This window comes from Podarcis bocagei, assembly GCF_964188305.1.
Source record: "Podarcis bocagei genome assembly, chromosome: 4".
Lineage (NCBI taxonomy): Eukaryota > Metazoa > Chordata > Lepidosauria > Squamata > Lacertidae > Podarcis > Podarcis bocagei.
Window position 1 is genome coordinate 83,644,706 of NC_138128.1, and position 21,270 is coordinate 83,665,975.

The 21,270-nt window shown below is 40.3% G+C and overlaps 2 protein-coding genes across 4 annotated transcripts in view; one reads left to right on the forward strand and one right to left on the reverse strand.

Moving 5' to 3' along the window:
* Nucleotides 1–14,443, reverse strand: part of LOC308585585 (uncharacterized protein) — a 109,284-nt gene extending 94,841 nt beyond the window's left edge. For all 3 annotated transcript variants that reach the window (XM_081191357.1, XM_081191355.1, XM_081191356.1), the window contains exon 1: nucleotides 14,339–14,443. In XM_081191357.1, coding sequence (XP_081047483.1) covers nucleotides 14,339–14,407 — 69 coding nt within the window. In that variant the 5' untranslated portion in view covers nucleotides 14,408–14,443. The remainder of the gene's footprint in view (nucleotides 1–14,338) is intronic.
* The window catches only part of RASGEF1A (RasGEF domain family member 1A), a 224,136-nt gene that overhangs the window by 49,941 nt on the left and 152,925 nt on the right, over nucleotides 1–21,270 (forward strand). The gene's annotated exons all lie outside the window — the stretch shown is intronic.

Below are 21,270 nucleotides of genomic sequence, written 5' to 3' on the forward strand. Positions count from 1 at the left end.
TTATACTGAACAACAAACTAAGCAGACACATCAAGTTTGTAGCCAGTCACAACCAATTTTTAAATGACAACTTAACACTTTTAAACAGGGCATGATCCCATCCCAAGCCCCAGTGAAGCATAAGCCTTTTTTTGCAAAGAGTATCACATATCTCAAATGTAAATGAGGCAAGTGAAGTGCTTAAAAGCTCTCTGTAGAAATTAAAGAAATCCGCCACAAATATGTTATGAAACATTGGTTATCACAAAGCCCAAGGCCAGTCTTCAAGAGGGTTTCCCCAGCAACAGAAGCATTCGGTATTCTAATGTGGCTTAAAGTACATTATGACTGGGAGTATTTAGGTGGGTTTCCATTTTTTTCATTGGAAATTGGCTCTTTTAAAAGGGGGGGGGGAGTCTACTGGGGGCAAAATTTATTTCAGGGTAAAAATTGAATTCCTCTCGTCCAGCAGTTCTGCAGTCTCTCAGAAAGCCCCAGAAACCAATCCCCAGGGAAATGCCCCAAGCCTGACCAGTTCAAAGACTATATACCTCCTTCATGGTGGAAAAGGGGGGACTGCCAGGAATGTGTAGCCTCAAACTTGAAGCAGATGTGGAGTTCCTTCCTTCTTCAGGTGATACAACAAATGACAGAATGGATTTGATAAAGCTAGAAAAATTTGGAGGGGGCAGGGATTCTTCTCTTCTGAGGATCATCCTCAGGCTTGGAACTTTTAGATTAGCCAAAGGACTACATGAGTCCCTCAGGTCAAGACTGAGGAAGAAGCATCCCATCTGAAGGAGCATCTCCACGCCCATTGTTCAGGCTGGAATCTGAGGTCCAGCGCCAAGGGCCTTCTGGTGGTTCCCTCACTGAGAGAAGCCAAGTTACAGGGAACCAGGAAGAGGGCCTTCTCAATAGTGGCACCCGCCCTGTGGAACACCCTCCCCCCAGATATCAAAGAGAACAACAACAACTACCAGACTTTTAGAAGACATCAGAAGGCAGCCCTGTTTAGGAAAGCTTTTAATGTTTGAAGCATTACTGTATTTTAATATTTTGTTGGAAGCCGCCCAGAGTGGCTGGGGAAGCCAGATAGGTGGGGTATAAATTATTATTATTATTATTATTATTATTATTATTATTATTATTATTATTATTATTATATCTCTTTAGGGCTGGTTCACAGAGATTCCTGTGAGAGATGCCAATGAAAATATACAAAGGTGAGGGTATCAAGTAAGGTGCTGGGGAAAGCTTTTAAATATACAGTATCTGAAAGCAATGTGTTAGTCATTGCTCTTCAACTCTGGCAAAAGCTCAGTAGGTTCTCCCAGGGGGAAATAGTGACTGCCTTTATTCAAGACGCTTCCCATACTGGCCAGCCAGGAACTTGAGGAACAACACATTTAATATATTGTAATATCCATCATAAAACACATCAGCTTGGTTTAAAAGCTAATGGGGAATGCAGTCTCAAGGATTGTTTGCTTTTTTTAAAATGGACCACATGCACACACAAAAATTTCATTTATTTTCTGACCAGCTATGTTGGATACATTTGGCAAGGAATTATTTATTTTTAGTCTGCAGGCTTTTGACTCTTAGCACTTCATTAAACTCATTTGCATATCTGGCAACAGCACACAGAACCAAACTATGCAGAAAAATTCAAGATGTTAAATGTTGGGCAGTGGAGTCTGAGGCTGTCAAACGAGAGATTCAAAGGCTCAGAGCTGCCTAGGGCTCTGCACCTGCAAATCTTATGTGTGAAGATTTTTCAACAGATGTTATTTGTCTTGCCAAATCCAGGATCTCTCGCTGAGATCAGGGCTTACAGGGCATTTGGTGGACACATATTCAAATAGACAAAAAGCACCTTGGAAACAGTCTTCCAAAATGAGCTGGAGCTCAATAGTACATATTCTCTGATTTCCTAAACTACAATAAAGGCCAGGAGTTGGTGTGTACATGTTCTGAATGCCCTCCCCAAAAGCCAAGGAAATAGCAATGAATGTGGAATTCAACATCACCAGCTTTTATCTTTCTAGCTTTGATGACTGTGAAAACAGTCACTAAAGTACATGGGCAGTAATGACAAGGGAACGCTATTCAGAACTGTGTCGGCAATTACCACCATCATCAGAAAACATCACAAGAGGAGCTTAGTTTCCTCCCTTCAACGTCTGAGCTGGCTTATTATCATAGCATCACAGAATGAGCTGGAAGGGACAACAAGGGTCATCTAGTCCAATGTCCTGCCACGCAGGAATCTTTTACCCAACATGGGGCTCAAATCCACAACCCTGAGTTTAAGAGTCTTATGTTCTATTGACTGAGCTATCTAGTGTACCCACCTAAACATTTACAGGAAACAACTTGAGAAGGTTTACTCATATATTATTCCCCAGACAAAAAAGTCTGCTTGAGACTGCATTTCACACCTATCAGCCAGAATTTCACCAAGTATTAAGGAAGTCTAAAATTCATGAACTTAGGTTTGTGTGCTTATACCTGGTTTGGATGTATCTGGTCAGCTGAATGTGTTTGTTTAGAATCTGTTTTGATATGCCAAGCTAGAGAAGAACTCTTGGTGGAAGTGCCACTTGATTCATTATAGAGAAGAAGAACATTGCAGGGTAGACACACCAAGCAATTACAAACTTTGGTAACATCTTTAGTGGGTGAGGTCCAGTAAAGTCTCTGAAATCAGGAGGAACTCCGTAGGGTTTGTGGTGGACAGGAGGCTTGGCCTTTTTGCTTCTGTTCAGGACTAGCAGAAAAATTAGGCTGCAATACTACGCACACTTACTTGTGTGCAAGTCCTATTGAACTCAATGAGATCTGAATACTTCATGCATAGCATAATACTGATTGTTACATAAACCAAGGGTTGTATGATGTTGTATCCAAATGTAGTGCTAAATAGTTTATTCCATCACCACAAGGATTTCTCCTTCCACAATGGAACTTTCCCCTCTCTCCTTCTGCTGAGTACCCCTTAAATTGGTCCTGGTGCTTGACCCAACCCCCCAGAGCAAATCTGGGTGCACTCAGGTAGAGGAGGAGGGGATACTGTGCAAAGAATTATGGACTGCCCTTCTTTATGCCCCACATGGGTTTTGTTGGATGTGGAAATCCACCGGAAAACTGAACCTTCTTAGGAAATAGTGTCCCAGAGAATCCTTTACAAACTCAGATGCAGACAAAAATCCCTTCTCAGATTTCTTATCAAATGTCTTCCAGATAAAGCAAATTAAACTCTTGGGGCAATGGGGTAGGAAGACAGATATTTAACTGCATGGCAACCTGCCATAATTAAAAAAAGGTCTTCACCGAAGAATTTCCCCTCCTGTCCTTACAATAAAACAGGTAGAAAATCCCCAGTGCTTAAGAAAATGTCATTCCTATCGACTGCTGTATTTTCCCTGTTCTGATCATAAAATGGAAGCATCTCTTAAAAATTACTGAATTGATTTAATCACTGTGGTCTTGATGACAGGTTACCAGCAGCTGCAATCTATAACACCTTCAAAGGGTTTTTGCATTATTAAGAAAAACCAAGAGTGCCCTTTAAAAGGTAATAGCATGCTCCTTTTCAAGACATGGACATGTACCACATTTCTCACATATGATGGTTCTCAACATTTATAGATTATCACTCCCCCTCTAGTCGACGCACAGTAATGTCTGAATGGGGCTACTGTGAAGCTCCTTCAGAGGCCTCACTCCTTTTTTGTGGCTCCTCTCCTCTGCCCCCTTCCACTAACTGCCTCCTCCAACACTCTTCCTGCAGATCCCACTATTTCCATTTGTTGCCAAGCAGCCCAGCCTCCCTGCCTATGAGTTCCCTGTGACTAGAGCTCCACTCCCCGAATGCTCAGCTGACCTCTCTAAGAGTCCCATCAGGGGGAAAGGCACAAATAAATACAACAATAGGTTTTAATCACAGCCAAGTGGACACTTCTTCCTTCCCTTGCAGAAGCTAATCTGCAAACTGCTTCCTCCACCCCACCCCCAGCAGATATACATTCCAAGCCACCATGCCAGCAGTTCAGCCAAAATGAGCACAACAACACTGTACAGTCCCTGTACAGTCTTTTCCACTCAACCTGAAGAGACAGGCTGAACAAAATAGTTTTACATATTACGTACATGCACACACACACACACACACAGCTTTTAATGTGTTGCACTGAGATTAATTCTTGAGTGAAGGCGGCAAACTGAGATCAATAGCAGATTACTATTGGTTAAGCAGGTGTTATAAAGATATATTTTTTAAAAAACTGCCTGTATGAATTCTGAGACATGCACGACTAAAACAACACTGGAATGAAAAACATTTTCTCCTCCCTGGCAGCAGTCTGATTCTCTCTCCACTCTGGTTTTCTCCCAGGCAGGAAAGACATGTCAAGTGCTTTGAACACAGTCATAACCACAGTTCAAACAGATGGGCACCCAACATCACCAAACACACAGGTGTCTAATGGCTATGATCTATGCTAGCAGATGGCCGTGATAAACAACAGAAATGTTTAACAGCAAGTTACTTATTGTGTAATCTTATTTTACTACAGACCTGGGTATAGTAACAAATTCATGGAGCTGCCTGCTGCCGTTAAGAGCTCATAGGTGTCTGTCACTTGGCATAAGCTCATTTCTCCCTCCCACGTACCAGCTACCCATTTTTATTTTTTTTATGTCATTACATTTAAATAGGACAGGTCTTGGCGATTCCATTTTTCTGGAACTTTTCCAATCTGGGTTCAGTTCTGAATCAGCAGTGATTGCCCTGATGAATTTTCTTTATCAGGGGAAGGAGGGAGGGAGTAGGACTGTCCTGTTGCTTTTGCTTGATCTCCCAGTGGCTTCTAGTACTACTGACATGGTATCTTGCTGAACAAGCCACACTGCAGTGGGGGCTCTGGGAGCTGTTACGGTTACGGAATTTATGGTTGCATTTTAATTTGTATTTACCGGTATCATAATGTGCATTTATTGGAATTAAATTTCATCTGTTGTGTTGTTTTAAGGCTACAAACTTCTCTGGGATTCGTTTGAAAGGTGGTATATAAATGTTTTAAATTTTATAAACATTCAACATCCTCTCCCCTCCCCCATTCACACACACACACACACACACACACACACACACCAGGCACTTATTTTTTTTAATGATATTTATTAAAAGTTTAAGAATTACAGAAAAAAAGAAAACAACAAAAAAACTGACAAAACATACATTACAATACCTAAAAGGAAAAGCATAAAAAACAATACAGCAAAAAAACACACCATAACATTAAAACACACATCCAATGTTCCATATCTTTATCTTTCATTTACTTGTTTCATCGACCTCCTCACACCTCCCTTTTTGTATTTTAATTTAATTAATTGTTTCAGCAAATTCTTTCCATCTTTCTCAATTTTTGTTATATAATTTATCTTCACGATCTAACCTTTTAATTAACTCAACAAATCCTTTCCATCTTTCACTATATTCTGTCATTCAATTTACCTTAATTTCTTTAACCTTATCTTACCATAAAAAAACCTTAAAACTTAAAACTTAATACTTATTTGTACATAACTCCTTATATCATTTCTACTAAAGCCAAATAGTTTCATTCCAACATTTTTCCTAATACTCGTTAACTTTACACTAATTCTCAAAATAATTTTTTTTAAAAAAAACTTTCTTCCAATCTTCATCCAACGTCTCTTCTTCCTGGTCTCGGGTTTTGTCAGTCCTTCTTGTCCATTCCATCTAGTCCATCAACCTGGTGATCTTATGTCCGAGGCTCTTAAGTCTTTTCCATGTCCCTTCTGCAGATCTTCTTCTTGTTTATACCTGCACTTTACTTTGTCTTTTGTTGATCTTTTTCTTAATTTCTTTCCTTTCTCATTGGGGGGTAGGTCTCAGGAGGACTCCAATCCAAAAATATCTCCATCTCCCCTCAGCAGATCAGCCCATTCCCCACAGTCAACACTGTAATCCAGGAAGTATTTAAAAGCATGTTTCAAAGTCCTTCCAAAATTAAGAGCCCTCACAACTCCAGACCCCCTCCCCCCGGTCCACTCCAGATTCAAACTTCAAGAACAGCGGCTTATGTTCCTGCAAGGCCTCAGGTCTCTCCATTTGTGTTACTTGAGGTTCAGCAGCAACCTCCTCCATTATCTTCTGCACTTGGGCTTGCCCTGTCAAAGCAGGTTCCTGGGCTGGTTCCTGAATGGTTTCTATATGGGTATTCACCGCTTGTCCAAAGTTTTTAACTGCAACAGTCATCAAATCCATCTTCTCATGCATCTGCTCCAGCAAAGCGCTTGTCTTGCAAAAAGCAAGCACCAAAACTTCTTCTAAACACATTTTTATTCAAGGTCAGAGTCTGGTCTCACGATCCTAATCTTACAGCTGTGAAATCCCCAGAACGACTCCAGCAACAAATTAACAAGCTCCCTCTAGAGGAGACAATTTCTATTTGTATCCATCTTTTGAAAGCAGGACCAACAAAAGAAAATTACTTTCATTTTTCAAATATTTTGTTTCTTTTGAATGCAAGAGGCAACATTGGATTCAATTTCACACATACCAGGCACTTACCCAGGGATTATGTCTCCTTCAGAATGAGGCACAGCAGAGACATTTTTATGAAATATGGCTTATTTACACATATGTACAGCCATAGCCAATGATGGAGGGGCTCACAGCATTAACACGTCAAGAAGGTCTTGCTTCTCCCATAGGCACAACCTTGGATCCCAGGAGAAATCAGGCATGGCTCTGGCTGTCAACTGCCCTAGCCTGTGGCCTGCTTCTAACTTCTAGCTCACACACCTCAACTCTGGCTTTTGTTCTTCTAACTACCAGTTAGTTAGTTAGTTAGTTAAGGGAGGGGACCCGCCCATTTGTCCTCTGGCACAGAGCCACTTCCTCATCAGGAAGCTATCCTGGCTATTAAAACCAGTTGCAATGGTTACATAAATAGAGGCTAAACAATTCACCTGCAAGTGTGTTCACAAATAGGCAATCAGGTTTGTCACAACAAAAGTTTGGCTGTCTTTCTGAATTAACAGCCATGGGCAAAGCATGAAGCATAAGAAGACAAATTGCAAATGGGCAACATAGCATTAAAAATAAATTTTAAAAAAGGAGAGGAAAGAAATGGGGAAAGAAGCAAACTGGAAAGGAAAAAAAAGAAAAGAAAGAAAAGAAAAGCTGGAAAATAATGAGACAATCTGTTGTCAGTAGGCAGAGGCAAAAATAATCAATTTTACTGATATTCTAAGGCTGAAAGTAGTAGGCTTTTGCACGTGCTTGAATCAAATAATCAAATAAAACTTAGGGAGAGGAAAGACTGGAAACATTACCCAGAGTGAGTAAAAATGAAGAATGCAGGTACAAAAAGAGAAATAACTACATTTCAAACAAGACATCCATATTTCCCCACAATTGTCATTTTCCTAAGACAAAAAAACCCTAACAGCTTAAATATTTATTTATGAAACAAACCTGTGAATGGTTCTAATTGTCCTTTTCTTTCCATTTTCATCTAGTGTTTTCTTTTTAAAGATAACTTCACATATTTTAAGTGTATACGTAAATATTCTTAGTTTCCCACACAAGTATGCTCTCTTGCTCTCTCTGGCTGTATGCATACTATACCTAGGGTTGCCTCATTCATAAGGCAAGGTGAGGTGACTGCCTCAGGCGGTAAGATCCGCAGGGACAGCAGATCCCAGTGAAAATCTTTATTCTTCCCCCTTGTTGTTGATACAGATCTTCACTCACCACTTCTACCCTGGTGGAGAGGGGGCGCCATTTTGTGGTTCGCCTCATGTGACAAAATATCATGGGTCAACCCTGACTGTAACTTTAAAGAACATTTCCCCCCCTCAAAGAATTCTGGCCACTGTAGCTTACCCCCACAAAGAGCTAAGCTGGATTCACACAGTAGTTTATCTCTCTTTCCAAACACTTCCAAAATGGTCAATTTCCACAATACATTTGAGCTTTCGCATGATGTAAAATAATGGAAAATAGTGCATGTTTAGTGCTTTTTCCATTAGAAATCTCTTAACCTGGAAAATTGTGGCAGTACAGTGATGAAATTTGGGGCAGCTTACTGGCATCCTTTCTTTCCTGGCATTTTCATGGAAGAATCATGAGGAAACATAAGGGTCGGGGCAGTAGTGACATTGCCAAATGACATTAGTTGTTGTGTCACACCACACCCACTGGTAGAATGAAATTTAGTATGACATACCGGTATGTCAGTCAAAAAGCCACAAGTTCCATAACAACCGGTATTGCAGTGAGAAAGGAACAGTGTTATTTTTCTAGAAAAAAATGTGCCAGAACTCAACATGAGTTCTCTTAGAATGCCAATGGTGCCCACCTGAGAGGTGCCGAAACTGAGTTCCGGAAAGTTCTGGTTTAAAAAACACACACCCAGAAAGGAACATTAGAAAATGGGACAGAAGTGCTTACATTATAATCAGGAAAACTAACAAAATATTCCTCATGTCTGAAAGCACCCTTACAATTCCCAGCACCACTTAAACTATAGTGCCCATAATTCTTTGAGGAGGAAAATGTGCTTTGAGTGTTCTCTCTCTCTCTCTCTCTCTCTCTCTCTCTCTGTGTGTGTGTGTGTGTCTGTCTGTCTCTCTCACACAGCAACTACCTGGTTCAGCATACTCCTTCTTTTGTTCAGACATTGTTTCCAATTGGCTGCAGTAATTCTTACAAGCTTCATCCCTTAGCTTACAGAGAAATAAATTTGCCCAAACGTCCCCAACTATGACAGACAATTTAGCCCCAGTTTTCTTCCTTCCTGGTAATGGGCTTGCAAGAAGTGCAACAAGACTCTTCACTAAAATTGTTTTGTATGGATTTGTTTTTATAAATGATACTGGAAGCACTGTGACACAGGTGGCACTGCAAAAGTGTGAGACTGTTTCATTGACTAGATTATACTGTTCTATTTTGTTTTTATTGGCTTGTTCCTTCATAATCCATTGATCACCCATTGTGGGGGTTTTACATATTAGAAACCAATTTGCCCGTAAGGCAAATTTATTTATTTTTTTAAAAAATTGTTGGATCTGAATTCAATTACTGGATCCTGGAAGAAATGCTAAATTTCCATCAAGCTACCATTACCAATTATACCTTCTCTAGTTGTAGTTAAGGCAGCTGGGCTGTTTCATATATTTACAGGATAAAGTGTCTAGGTGACAGTTGCTTCCTGCGCATAACCAGGTAACATGATGTAGGTACACACACAAGCATTTTTTATTCATTACATTTTTCTATTCATTATATTTATATTCTGCATCATACAAACTTGAATCATAGCCATGTGAACAGTACATGAATAGTCATAGGTTCCAAGTCTTCCAATTTTGTTCTCTCTCATGCCCTGCCCCAGACACGCAAACACCCCACTCACCACTTGCAAATGAAATGTAGAGATCCCAGTTGCATCTTGAAATGGAAATTGAACCCATTAATGCTTCCTCCTCCCCTGCCACTTTCTGTCCTCAAGATATGCTCAATATCACTGCATATCCTTTGATCTATGAATTGCTAATCATTCCGGCGGGGGGGGGGGGGCAGAATAGAATTTAAAAGATCTAATAACAAAATCTAGACCTCAACAGGACATGCAATTTTAAAGAGTAGGCAGTTCAGAGATGGATGAGCTGAATATAAGCCCATAGCGATGACACCATCAGCATTGTTAGCATTGCACGAAGTGTCCGTCTGTTAGCTTTTCCGCACTGTAGTATCTACAGCCAAGGAATGGCATAACAATAGTGACAGTCCCAGAAAGGTCACTGTAATAAGCCAAGTACAGGATATCAAAGAAGCGGCAAGCTGCCAGCATGTAATTTCAAGTCTCATATGAATTCAGCTCCTGTCCTCTTTGCAGTGGCTACTTTTAAAAGCTCTCAGTAAAAATAGTCGTACAACTGAAACACTATCTATGTGTTTCCCTAGTCCGTATTATTTCCAGAGCAGTTCTTCAGGATCTCAGGCAGTGAAGCCTCTCCTTGCTCTGGTAAAGGGGAATCTTTTAATGGGAAATGCAAGGGGTTCAAGTGGAATCTTTTGCCTACAAAGCCAGGCGTTCCTTAGCCTTAGCTATGTGAGCCTGTAGAAATAGCTCCCTTCCTCAAAACATCTGCACAACCACTGCTGAGCTATGGCTCAAGCAGTTTCACTAATTTCTCTGAGCTGATATATTCCCTCTACACATTAAGCCTTTAATCGCAACAACAGGGATGGGGAAACTGTGGCCTGCCAGGGATTGAATGACAACTCCCATCAGCCTTAGCCAGCGTAGCTAATGCCAGTTCTCCATTGCAACTTTGTTTTCTGCACTATAACACTTTTAAAACAAAAAACCTTGGGGAAACAGCTCTCTCACTGTGCAAACCACAAATTCACAGCATATCCGTCACACAATTAATATAGGTATTTGTAAGGCAAATAAAGCAGATATTTGCCTTTTTGTCCCTTCACGAGGAACTCCTAAGTCAATGGAGTTCAGTGCAGGGGTGCTTAATCACAAGGGTTTCTTCTGCTTTGCAGATGTGAATTGCTAAGATGTGACCACAAAGAGCTGTGGTCAAACATTCTAGGAGGAAGATGGAGAATTTGTTCCTTCATCCTCTGGACAGCACAAAGACATCCCATTGGGGAAACCACTAAAATTACCTAGGATTTAGGGAAAGCTAACACAAGCAGTTGGCCTTCTTCAAACATATTTACACTAATCTAGAAATTGTGTAGAAAAGCTTCAGAAAGATACATCGTTGAACAAATCCACCAAGAAACAAATAAGCCTGGTCACTGCTAAAGATCACTGTACAAAATCTGGCTATTTCCATGTTGTCACACAGGCACCAATCTCAGTTCCCATGATAATGCAAAAACTACTATAAATTAAAGCATCAAGTCATTATCATTAGCAGAGGCCTCCTATTGATCCTCACATATTTTCACCTCATCCTTTAGCTGTCTTCATATATATGTAGGTAGGTGATATAATTGCTTGCCCACTTAATTAGTTTCACTAACAATTAATCTCTAAAACCAAAACATACAAAGGAGACAAGAGAGATTAATTAGATACCAAACAGTTGTGCATCAAATTTTAAGAACTTACTTAGTCCCTGCTGACTTATAAGACAAAGTTGCTAACAAAAGAAATTCATTGCTTAGTTTTATTCCTTCCCCTATTCCTAATGCAACATGACAATAGTGTAGCAATAGGAGCATCTAAACTGGGTGCACCCTGGACTGAAATGCAAGGTCATCTCCAGACTGTAAGTATTTTGCAGGAGGAATCCAACATATACCAGAAATTTATGTTTGCACAGTTAAAGTGCATTAAAACTGTCATGCTAGCATAACAAATCCATGTTGTTGTTTTTTAAAAAAAGATTATATTTTTTTTTAGTTTAGGAAAGTGGCAAGGAAATGCACTGGAAAACTGTGGTGCACGATTAATGGAACGACATATAAAAACCCCACAAGCAAACAGAATAAATGCTCATTGTTATATAACCTCCCCACAAACAAACCAGATGGATCAATAAAGACCAGGCATAATCTTAACCTCCACATGAGATATGTGCAAGCAAATCAGGTTGAATTCTCAATGAACAGGTCATCTGGAGGAAAGAGGGCGGTCCCCGGGCGTGCCTGGCCTTAAGTAGGCTAGGCCACGCCTCCCCAGCCCGCCGATTGGTGGGCCGGGTCGCAGGCACGCCTGGGGATTCCCTGGATCTCGCGGGGGCAAAAGGCCAGCCCCTGCGTGTGTGGGAGGGGGTAACCCGCAACCCCCTCTCCTCCCAAGCTCGGAAATTGCTTTCTCTCATCATATCCTTGAAACTGTAGGAATAATGCTTGATTTCAGGGTACAAGAAACTGTCCTACACAGAGTAAGTCCATTTCTTCATTTAAGTTAACAGCAGATCCTCAAGGAGAAGTTCTCAGCATCCCTATCTGAGATGTTTTAACTAGAGATGGCATCGATTCGAAATTATGTGTACAAAGAATGTGGTCTTCTACTGAGCTATATAGAGCTTCCTTTCCCATGCCAGCAAGCAAAGGAATTTCTTCTTGACCAAAACATGCTGGGATCTTGCCTGAACAAACCAACTGTCTAAGCAACAAGTTACCAAACTAATTGGTTGCACCCAACTATGCAAATGGTAAGCACCACAAGGCAAGATGTGTAAAAAAGTTCAGGGGGTTCGGCGGGAGCCATGTGGATGTGTTATTTATTTATGGATGAAAGGCAGAAGAGAGACTCATGCAATTCATATGAATTCCATGCATATGTAAAGTTAAGTAACAAGGAATAAAAAAGGTGTGTCAGCCAATATAAGATCAGTCCCAATCCTTTAATTAAGGGCAGAACTCGGTGCAAATTCAATACCTAAATCAGTCTAGAATTTATGTTCTACTGTTCAAACCTCCTCAATGTATACAACCTGGGTTATTACCACTATGCATACCTAATGTGGCTTTTGGTAAGCGGTGACTGTGATAGATTTCATACTGTAGTATTTTTACTACTATCATAGCTGAGGTTTTATGCCAGCTTTCGATTCTCATCTTGACAGTGCATTTTGCAGCGTACATTCATATTGTGACTTTATTTCTAGGTGATCTATTGCATGTAGCACAGAGTAAATTTTATAAAAGCAACTAGAGGTCAATCAGCCCCAATCAACTTTAAGGAAATCAGAAAGCTAATACAACATAAAAGCTAGGATAAACAGGGTGTGGGTGTGCGTGCACACACACACATACACTATCTTTCTGCACTGCAAGTCTGTATTTACCTCAACAATTAGCCCTGTTGGTATGTAGATTTACTTTGAATAAAGTAAATCTCCCTTGCCAGTACCTTGTGAGATAAACTTAGTATTCTTTTAAGCTTGACAAGTTAAGCCTTGCACTTCATAGATGTACTTTGAATATTGATTATTTATTTATTTAACTTGTTCATCACTTGTTACACAAAAACAGCATCCAACACATAATAAAAACACATGAAATTCATAGAAAATCCACAAAACAACTCCCAATAACAATATTGATATGCTTGGTGGCAACATTTTTCATAAATCTACTTTCAACATAGATAGATAAAACTTTATTTGCATTAGCCAATGGCCATAGCAACAATAAAACATATCAACATATGTTCTCCAGTACTTCAAAATGATTCCTACGCAAACTGATGGTTAGCATATTCATAGATTTACCAAAGTTGAGAAGAATGGATTGAACAAAGGAAAGAGAAAGGTAACTTGAGGGCTTGATGTTGTGATGTCAATCTTCAATCCAAGCTTCCTATTATTTCTCAAATTTGTGTTCTGCCCTTCCTCCCAAAGGAGCCCAGGACAGAAAACAAATCATCAAGTTTCCTACTTTGTCCATAAAAAATATGCTGTTCAGATAATCCTATAGCAAATGAGCTCACCACCTTGAAAACCACAATCTTGGGGTTTGTTCTTTCATCAGTGGATATCTAAATTAAGGTCCGGTGGACAGATTCTCTCCCCAAATAAAACCAAGACTCCCAATGGCAACTGTAACAAATCTATTCCTTGGAAAACAAAAGTGATATTGGGCTGGGTTCTTTCCAAAGCATTAAAGCAAAGAGCACGAGAGAAATAAAAGAGCTTTGATTTCCCTTTCCACAACCATGGCTGTTATTTGCACAATAATCCAGAAATAAAACACGAAATAATGGGGCAGGGAGAGAATCAAGCAAGGCCATCTTCAATTCCAGGCAAGTGTGACGGCCATCACCTTGAACCCCCTTTAAAACTAGCAGGGATTCTGTGCTGCTAACAGCTGGTTAGCAGCCTATTTCCTGGCATGTTTACAGAAAGGTGGAGCTTTTCCCATCACTTCCATCACCTGCTCCATTCAGACAGTGGCTAAAGTCAGACGAGTCCCACACAGAATAAAAGAAAACAAACACAATACCAGCTGAGCCATCTTTTATACGTTCTCTTTGCCTTCCAAAATGGAAAAGTTTAAGGATTCCCTCCTCCAAATCTGTATTAGGAGGGAAAAGAAACAAGTTTCCACCCACTTACATAACTAGGGGTTTTTTTTTTAGTTCACTTGCTTCTGCTTTTGCTGCTTGAAATGAGACACGTGGGCTTAATATTGTGCTCTTACTGACATTAAGCCATGTATCTGTGTCAGTTACTCCAACCACTATTGATTTGTAACTAACATCTGAAGTTAAATTAGCTGCAAAGGCAAGTTGTGCTTAATCGGTATCTGGGAAACAAACCACCCTTCTCATTTATTTACTGAAAAGCCATCTTTCCGCTCCTTCTGAAAACTGGCGAGGTGATCCAAAGGTTGGCCTTTGCTTCCCATTTATCCCTCCTAATAAGACCCAGAGAAAGCTGTCAGACCTTTATCTTCCTGCTCTTTTCTCCCTATGGATCAGCTCATTCTGTTGATAGCAACAAAACCTTCAGTGTTCCAGAAGTCTTCCTCAGAAGATCCGTCCTTTAGCCTAGGTCTCTGGGTTGAACCACTCTAGCTGCATGTGGGGGACTCACTTAATCGAAGACTCCCCCATACAAAAGCCATCCTGTCATATTTGAAACTAACATGCCAGATTTCTCTGGGCAAGGAAGCTTTCTTCTTCTTCTTCAAATGGAGGAGCATTCGGTTGTGTCAATCAACCTGCAGTCTGGTGAATCCAAGTGGTGCAATCCAGATGTACAGGTTTACCACTTCTGTGAAAACCAGACCTTTGGTAGAAGTAGGGGCAGGACCATTACTCTACAGCAGCGTTTCCCAAACCTGGGTCTCCAGCTGTTTTTGGACTACAATTCCCATCATCCCTAACCACTGGGTTCCTGCTAGCTAGGGATGATGGGAGTTGTAGTCCCAAAACAGCTGGCCACCCTACAGTAAACTGGGCACAAATGTACCTCAAATACATATCTTAACAGCCATTTGGGGAGTTAGGGAAGTTTTTAATGTCTGATGCTGTATTGTTTTTAATATTCAGTTGGAAGCCGCCCAGAGTGGCTGGGGAAACCCAGCCAGATGGGCGGGGTATAAATAAATTATTATTATTATTATTATTATTATTATTATTATTATTATTAGGCACCATCATTAATGATGGTTGCGCCCATTTTCTTTATGACTTCACTGATGATGCAAGCTAGAATTATCCAGTGGAATTAATGTTCTCTTGCATTGCTTGAGATCAACTGCTGTGAGCAAATTAAATCAACATTATGAAATAACAGTCTACAGTGGTACCTCGGGTTAATTCGTTCCGGAGGTCCGTACTTAACCTGAAACTGTTCTTAACCTGAAGCACCACTTTAGCTAATGATGCCTCCTGCTGTCGCTGCGCCGCCGGAGCACGATTTCTGTTCTCATCCTGAAGCAAAGTTCTTAACCTGAAGCACTATTTCTGGGTTAGCAGAGTCTGTAACCTGAAGCGTATGTAACCTGAAGCATATGTAATCCGATGTACCACTGTATTGTGTTTCTTTTTGGAGATACAAGCAAATGTCTTTGCACATGTGCCTAGTAGTTCTATGAACTACCTTGTAACCATTGACTTCAGAGCTACACTTTTAAAAAGGGAACTTGACATTAGCCGAAACAAGATAAATTTAGTACAGTGTGCACTGCAAATTATAGCCTACATCAGAACATAACAAAAGAAGAGCGCCACTGGATCAGACAAAAGGTCAGTCTAGTCCAGCATTCTGTTCACAGCAGACTACCAGATGCTTGTGGGAAGGTCACAAGCAGGACATAAGAACCACAGTACTACTTAGTTATGATCCCCAGCAACGGGTATTCAAATACATACTGCCTCAGATACTGTAGGTAGTAAAACCAGTATTAGGAGATGAGGCATGCAGCATCTGGTATTTAAAAATGAAATGGAAATTTATTAAAGGACTGTTTGCAACCTGTGCATTGCCGTTCTATGCAGTGGGAAGAAAATTCCATTGAAATCAGTTGGACTTAAATTCAAGTAGACATCCCTCAGTTCTTTTTAAGACTGCTCAAGATCACTTATTTTGTGGGTAGAGAATGGCTCAATTATTAAGGATCGTGGTGGCAGTGAGAAGCCTATAGCTTTATCTCAAAACAGTAAAATATTTATGCGACGTTTAAGGTAATAAATCATATTTAGGCACTAAAACCAAAAATTGAATTTGGAAGCTATATGTTTTTGACAGCCTAAGCGAAAATGTATGTACAAAGAGGGTAGCTAAGTCTTCACATCTTCCACTTTTATTCCCTCATTTAATTAAGTAATTAATTTTATAGATTGTTGATTATGAGTTTCACCAAACTGAGAATCCAGCCTTTGCTTTCCAGGCAGAATCAAAACTAACTATAAGTTAACTAGAAGAATGTTGCTGTGAATGTGGTAACTGAGGCCTGTGGGAACTGGAGTCTAACAAAGTCCAGATGGCACCAAATTGCAATATATGTGTCACATAACATTATGTTTTAAAGTGTGCCCTCGGTCTGTGTGAATAAGACAAACTCACAGGATGCTATCCAGCTAACCAGTTTACTAAAGCAAGGACTTTTAGCTGCACAATGCAGCCTTGCCACCCTTTTGCAGCATCCCCCATAAATCTGCTCCAGAAGGTTGGCAGAACCTCCAGAACATATTTTGGGATCGTGCAGGGAGAGGGTGGGGGAAATTCCATTATGCAGCTTAGCAGAATTGTGCTTACCAGAATTGTTTGGCTTGATAGCATCCATGGTTGGAAAAATGTATTATATAAGTACAGTCAGAGAGACAGAAGTGACTGCAACTCAAACCCAAACCTAGCTTTGTTGCCATGTTGTGTGTGGTTTGTGTGTCTTAATCGGCTTTTCCAAATTGGCATATTTAAGCAAATTTAGCATTCAAGGCTCTAGTTGCCTTGCTCCATGATCCTGGTGGCATTGGTCCATAAGAATTAACTGTGCTGCTATCCACAAAGCTGAATCCTGTGCTATTTCTAGGTTACCATAATATGTTAGGAGCTGGCTTTTATATAAACAGAAGATAGGAGAAAGAGTTCCCACACTGTTTGGATGAGGGAGTGAATCAGCAAAATAGGTCTGTGCGTAGGATCAGCAATAATAGCCACATCCATTCCAAAGCACTTTAGAGTCCAAGTTATGTGGCCATTGGTAGGAAGCTATCAGCCATATTTTTGTATGTGCTCCAAAAGATAAAGCTTTTCAATATGAAAAGCATGTTTTATTTACATGGCAACATTAAAGAGGACTGCCTTTAACCATTTATTTTTAATAGCCATGTTATTATGAGACAGAAAGCTTTTTATTTTAAAGGATAGGCTTTTATTACATGCTAAATTTGAGCAATGGTTCACTGAACATGAGATCCAAATGAATTCTACCGTTTTTATCTAGAGAAGTTGGGAACTGTGTGCCAAATTCAAAATCTGGTCAAAGAAACCTCTACAGACTTGCTTGGAAAAGCATGCAAAGTTCCTGGCATTTTCCCATCAGGCAGGCGATGAAAAGCAAAGCCAAGGGCTGCCAATATTTATCTCTCAACATTAAGAAGTTGTGGTTTTTATCTGGGGAGGAGAGCAGCTGCAGAGGGAAAGTAAGAGAGACTTCAGAGCAGAGCAATCATTTGTAAAGTTGGGGCACATTTTTTCTAATTCCACACCAAATTCTACACAGCTGATTATCAAGATTTCTACAAGGTTACGCAGCTGTTAGAGATACCGTGTTCACTTTTATTCTTTGAAAGTGTGACCTCGAGATACAAGTTACGGCCCTTGCACCACAGATTAGCTAAACTGCTTCAGACCAGCAAAAATGGAAAGCTGGGCAGAAACAAAGCAGGCTTTCAATCTGAGATCAAGAGTGTGAAAGATCCCATATTAATTTATCTATTAGTCTTTTACAGGCCCCTGTGGCAATTTTCCTGCCTATCAATTCAGGTTAACACATGGATCATATCAGAATTCTGGGAGTCCTTTCAATTTAAATAAAATTTCTAGTCCTCACGTCTCAAAACAACTTGGAAGTGTAATTGAAAAAACTTAATAGCTAAAATTCCATATTCATTTGATGTTCGTATCTCTTGGTTTCCCAGCCCATTTCATGCTTTGAGGAGGCTGATTCTTGACCTTAAACACCTAAAATTAATGCCAAGAGCTTTGGTAATTGCACTTGAGTGCAATTCTTTCCTGGGCCTGGTGTGGTTCAACATCTTCATAAGTGACTTAGATGGAGGAATTGAGAGGACGTTCATCAAATTTGCAGATGCCATGAAACTGGGAGTGGTAGCAGGATTCAAATGACCTTAACAGATTGGAGAACTGGACCAAACTGAATGAATTTCAACAGGGACAAATGTAAGGTTCTGCACTTAGGCAGCAATAATCAGGTGAACAGATACAGGATGGGGGACACCTGGCTTGACAGCAGTACATATGAAATAATCCTGGAGTCTTACTAGACCACAAGCTTAATGTGAGGCAACAGATTGATGCAGTAGCTGATACAATCCTAGGCTACATCAACAGAAGCATAGTATCTAGACCAAAGGAAATAATAGTACCACTCTAATCTGCCTTGGCCAGACCTCCACCGTGTGACAAAAAAAGTTGATTTTGCTGGACAGGTTGGTTTAACACGTGTTTCTTTTCTTTCTTTCTTTCCCTGCCAGCAAATGGTTAACGAACAGCAGCCTCTGACTGGCAGTGGTTCCAGGAAGGAGAGTTTAAAAGGAGAGGATATGAAGATAGACAGGTAGTTGAGGAGAGGGTTGGTTGAGGAGGGATTGGAATAGAGGTTGGGAGATAGGTAGGGAGACAGGTTGGGCTATAAAGAGTGAATGGGAGAAAGAGTTGGTTCTGGAAAAACAACTTCCACTCTGAGCATGTTGTGAAGGACAGAGTGTGGTGTCCTGTAGGAGGAAGAGACTGGAATTTTACTGGGAGGCAGAGGTTGAGCCAGGAGGAGTCCCAAGCCTACTTGGGACTCAAATCTAGTCTGGAGGGGAAATATTCTTCTAAGGAAAAGAAGAAACTCCCAGACCCAGTGAAGGGAGGGGGTGTGGAGAGCACTGTGGTCAATTACTTAAAGTACCTCAGGAGCAGGATTGTTAAAGGGGGTGGATAACTGAAAGAAAGTATACCAGAAAAAGGAACCAAACCAATAATGCAAAAACAACTGAGGACAAATTTAAAGTGAAATCGCACTGTATTCCTGAAGTAACCTACGTAAGTTGAATCCATCTGTGTTCTACACTATCTTGCCTTAAATAAATCGTTATTGTTTATTTAAAGAAAACCTGTCTGAGACTACAACTTACTAAATATCACCTCATAAAGGTCCCCCGCAGGATAATCTGGGTTAGAATTTTAAGAGGAAAGGAAAAGAAACCTTTGGGTAAAGGGTTGTTCAGTGAGGTGGGGAGCAATTTATCTAAGTGAGAGCGGGCCCAACGGCATGAGAGGAAAAAGTGCCATTGTGCCCGTCACACACTGCAATTATTGTGTCCAGTTCTGGGCACCACAATTATGCAAGAATATTGACCAGCTGGAACATGTACAGCAGAAGGTAACCAAAGTGATAACAGTTCTGGAAACCAAGCATTATGAGGACTGGTTGAAAGAGTGGGGTGTGTTTAGCCTGGAAAAGAGAAGACTGGGAGGTGAAGAGCTGTCACATGGAAGATGGAGGAAACTTGTTTTCTGCTGCTCCAGAGGGTAGAAGCCAAACCAATTGCAAGAAAAGAGATTCCAACTAAGCACTGTGAAGAACTTTCTGATAGTAAGTTGCTTGACAGTGGAATGGACAGCCTCAAAAAGGGGTCGACTCTTTCATTTTAAACAGAGGTTGAATGGCCATCTGTCAGGGATTATTTAGCTGTGGGTCTTGCATTGCAGGATTAAATGCCCATTGGGATCCCTTCAACTCTACAATCTTATGATTCTATAGCAGTATTTGGCAACCTGAAATCTAGTAGCACCATGTGCACCAGCTCAGACCCATGAAATGCTGTTTCTGAGATTCTGAAACTCCATTTTAAATATTAATTTTCAGCCCCACTGGCTTTATGTGGGTTTTTTTAAAAAAAATAAAATCTGGCATGGAATAAGCAGAGAAAGCTTATGTGCTTTGACACAAAAACCTCCACAGGATAATATCAAAAAGGTTGTGAATTCTAGATTGACTCAATAAGTTGTTGGTTTTGGGGTTTTTAAAAAGGTCTCATTTTTCATTTATGTCTGCAATTTTGGCAGGAAATCGCATGAGAATTTTTCTTTTTTATCTTGCCCTTATACTGAATGTTTTCTGTTTCCCTCTCATGCCAAATTCACCGAACATAGCCTCAAGTAATGCTGCACATATAGGGCTCTTACAGCCTACATAATAAAGATAGATAACAAGTGTGAGAAATGTCAGCAACACATTTCGAAGCCATCCAAAGATGATCAGAGGGTTATTTTCTTTTCTGAACTCACTTGTCCCTTCCTGTCTTGAAATTGAAAGATTGCTCCTATATATAAGAAGTGTGGCATCCTTGGTCTCAGGAGCACAAGACTAGACTTGTGTTTTATGCTCCAAGGCATAAAGGTGAGGGGAAGAAGAGAGAAAGGGAAAAGTGCAGTGACTTCTAAAGAAAACCAGTACAAAGGCCAGAATGTATGCTGATCAGCAACAGCAGGTAAAAAAACCCATTCAGCCAGAACCTTCTTATACCTGGACTTCAAATCCTAGCCCAGGCTAGGAGTTTGGTAAGGAAATGAAAGAAGGCTGAGAGTTGGGATTAACATTCAGTTGCACCTGAATCCATCCCCTTTTCTTTTAGTTATCAATGAAATATTTTGTCGCTAAATAGAGTAAAGATTTCTATGAGTTATTCCTGGCATTTCAGTGAGTTCTTTCTGCTGGCATGTTTGTGGGCAGGGATATGGAACGAGTTCTGTGATGTTGTCATGAGATGCCCACCCTCACCACATGATGACCAGTGTCTTCCATGCATGACTGGCATGGTGGTGGCAGTGAGCAACAGTTTGATTGGCGGGTGTTGATTAAGGCCAGCTTGGGTTTATTAAACATATACTGCATCTCACTTTAAAATTTCAGAAGTATTTACTGTACAACTAAGTAACAAAAAAACCATAACAATCACATATATTTGGAAAATAGATTTAACAATACAATGCTTTAATGGATGTCATTGCTATTGGCTTCATGTATTC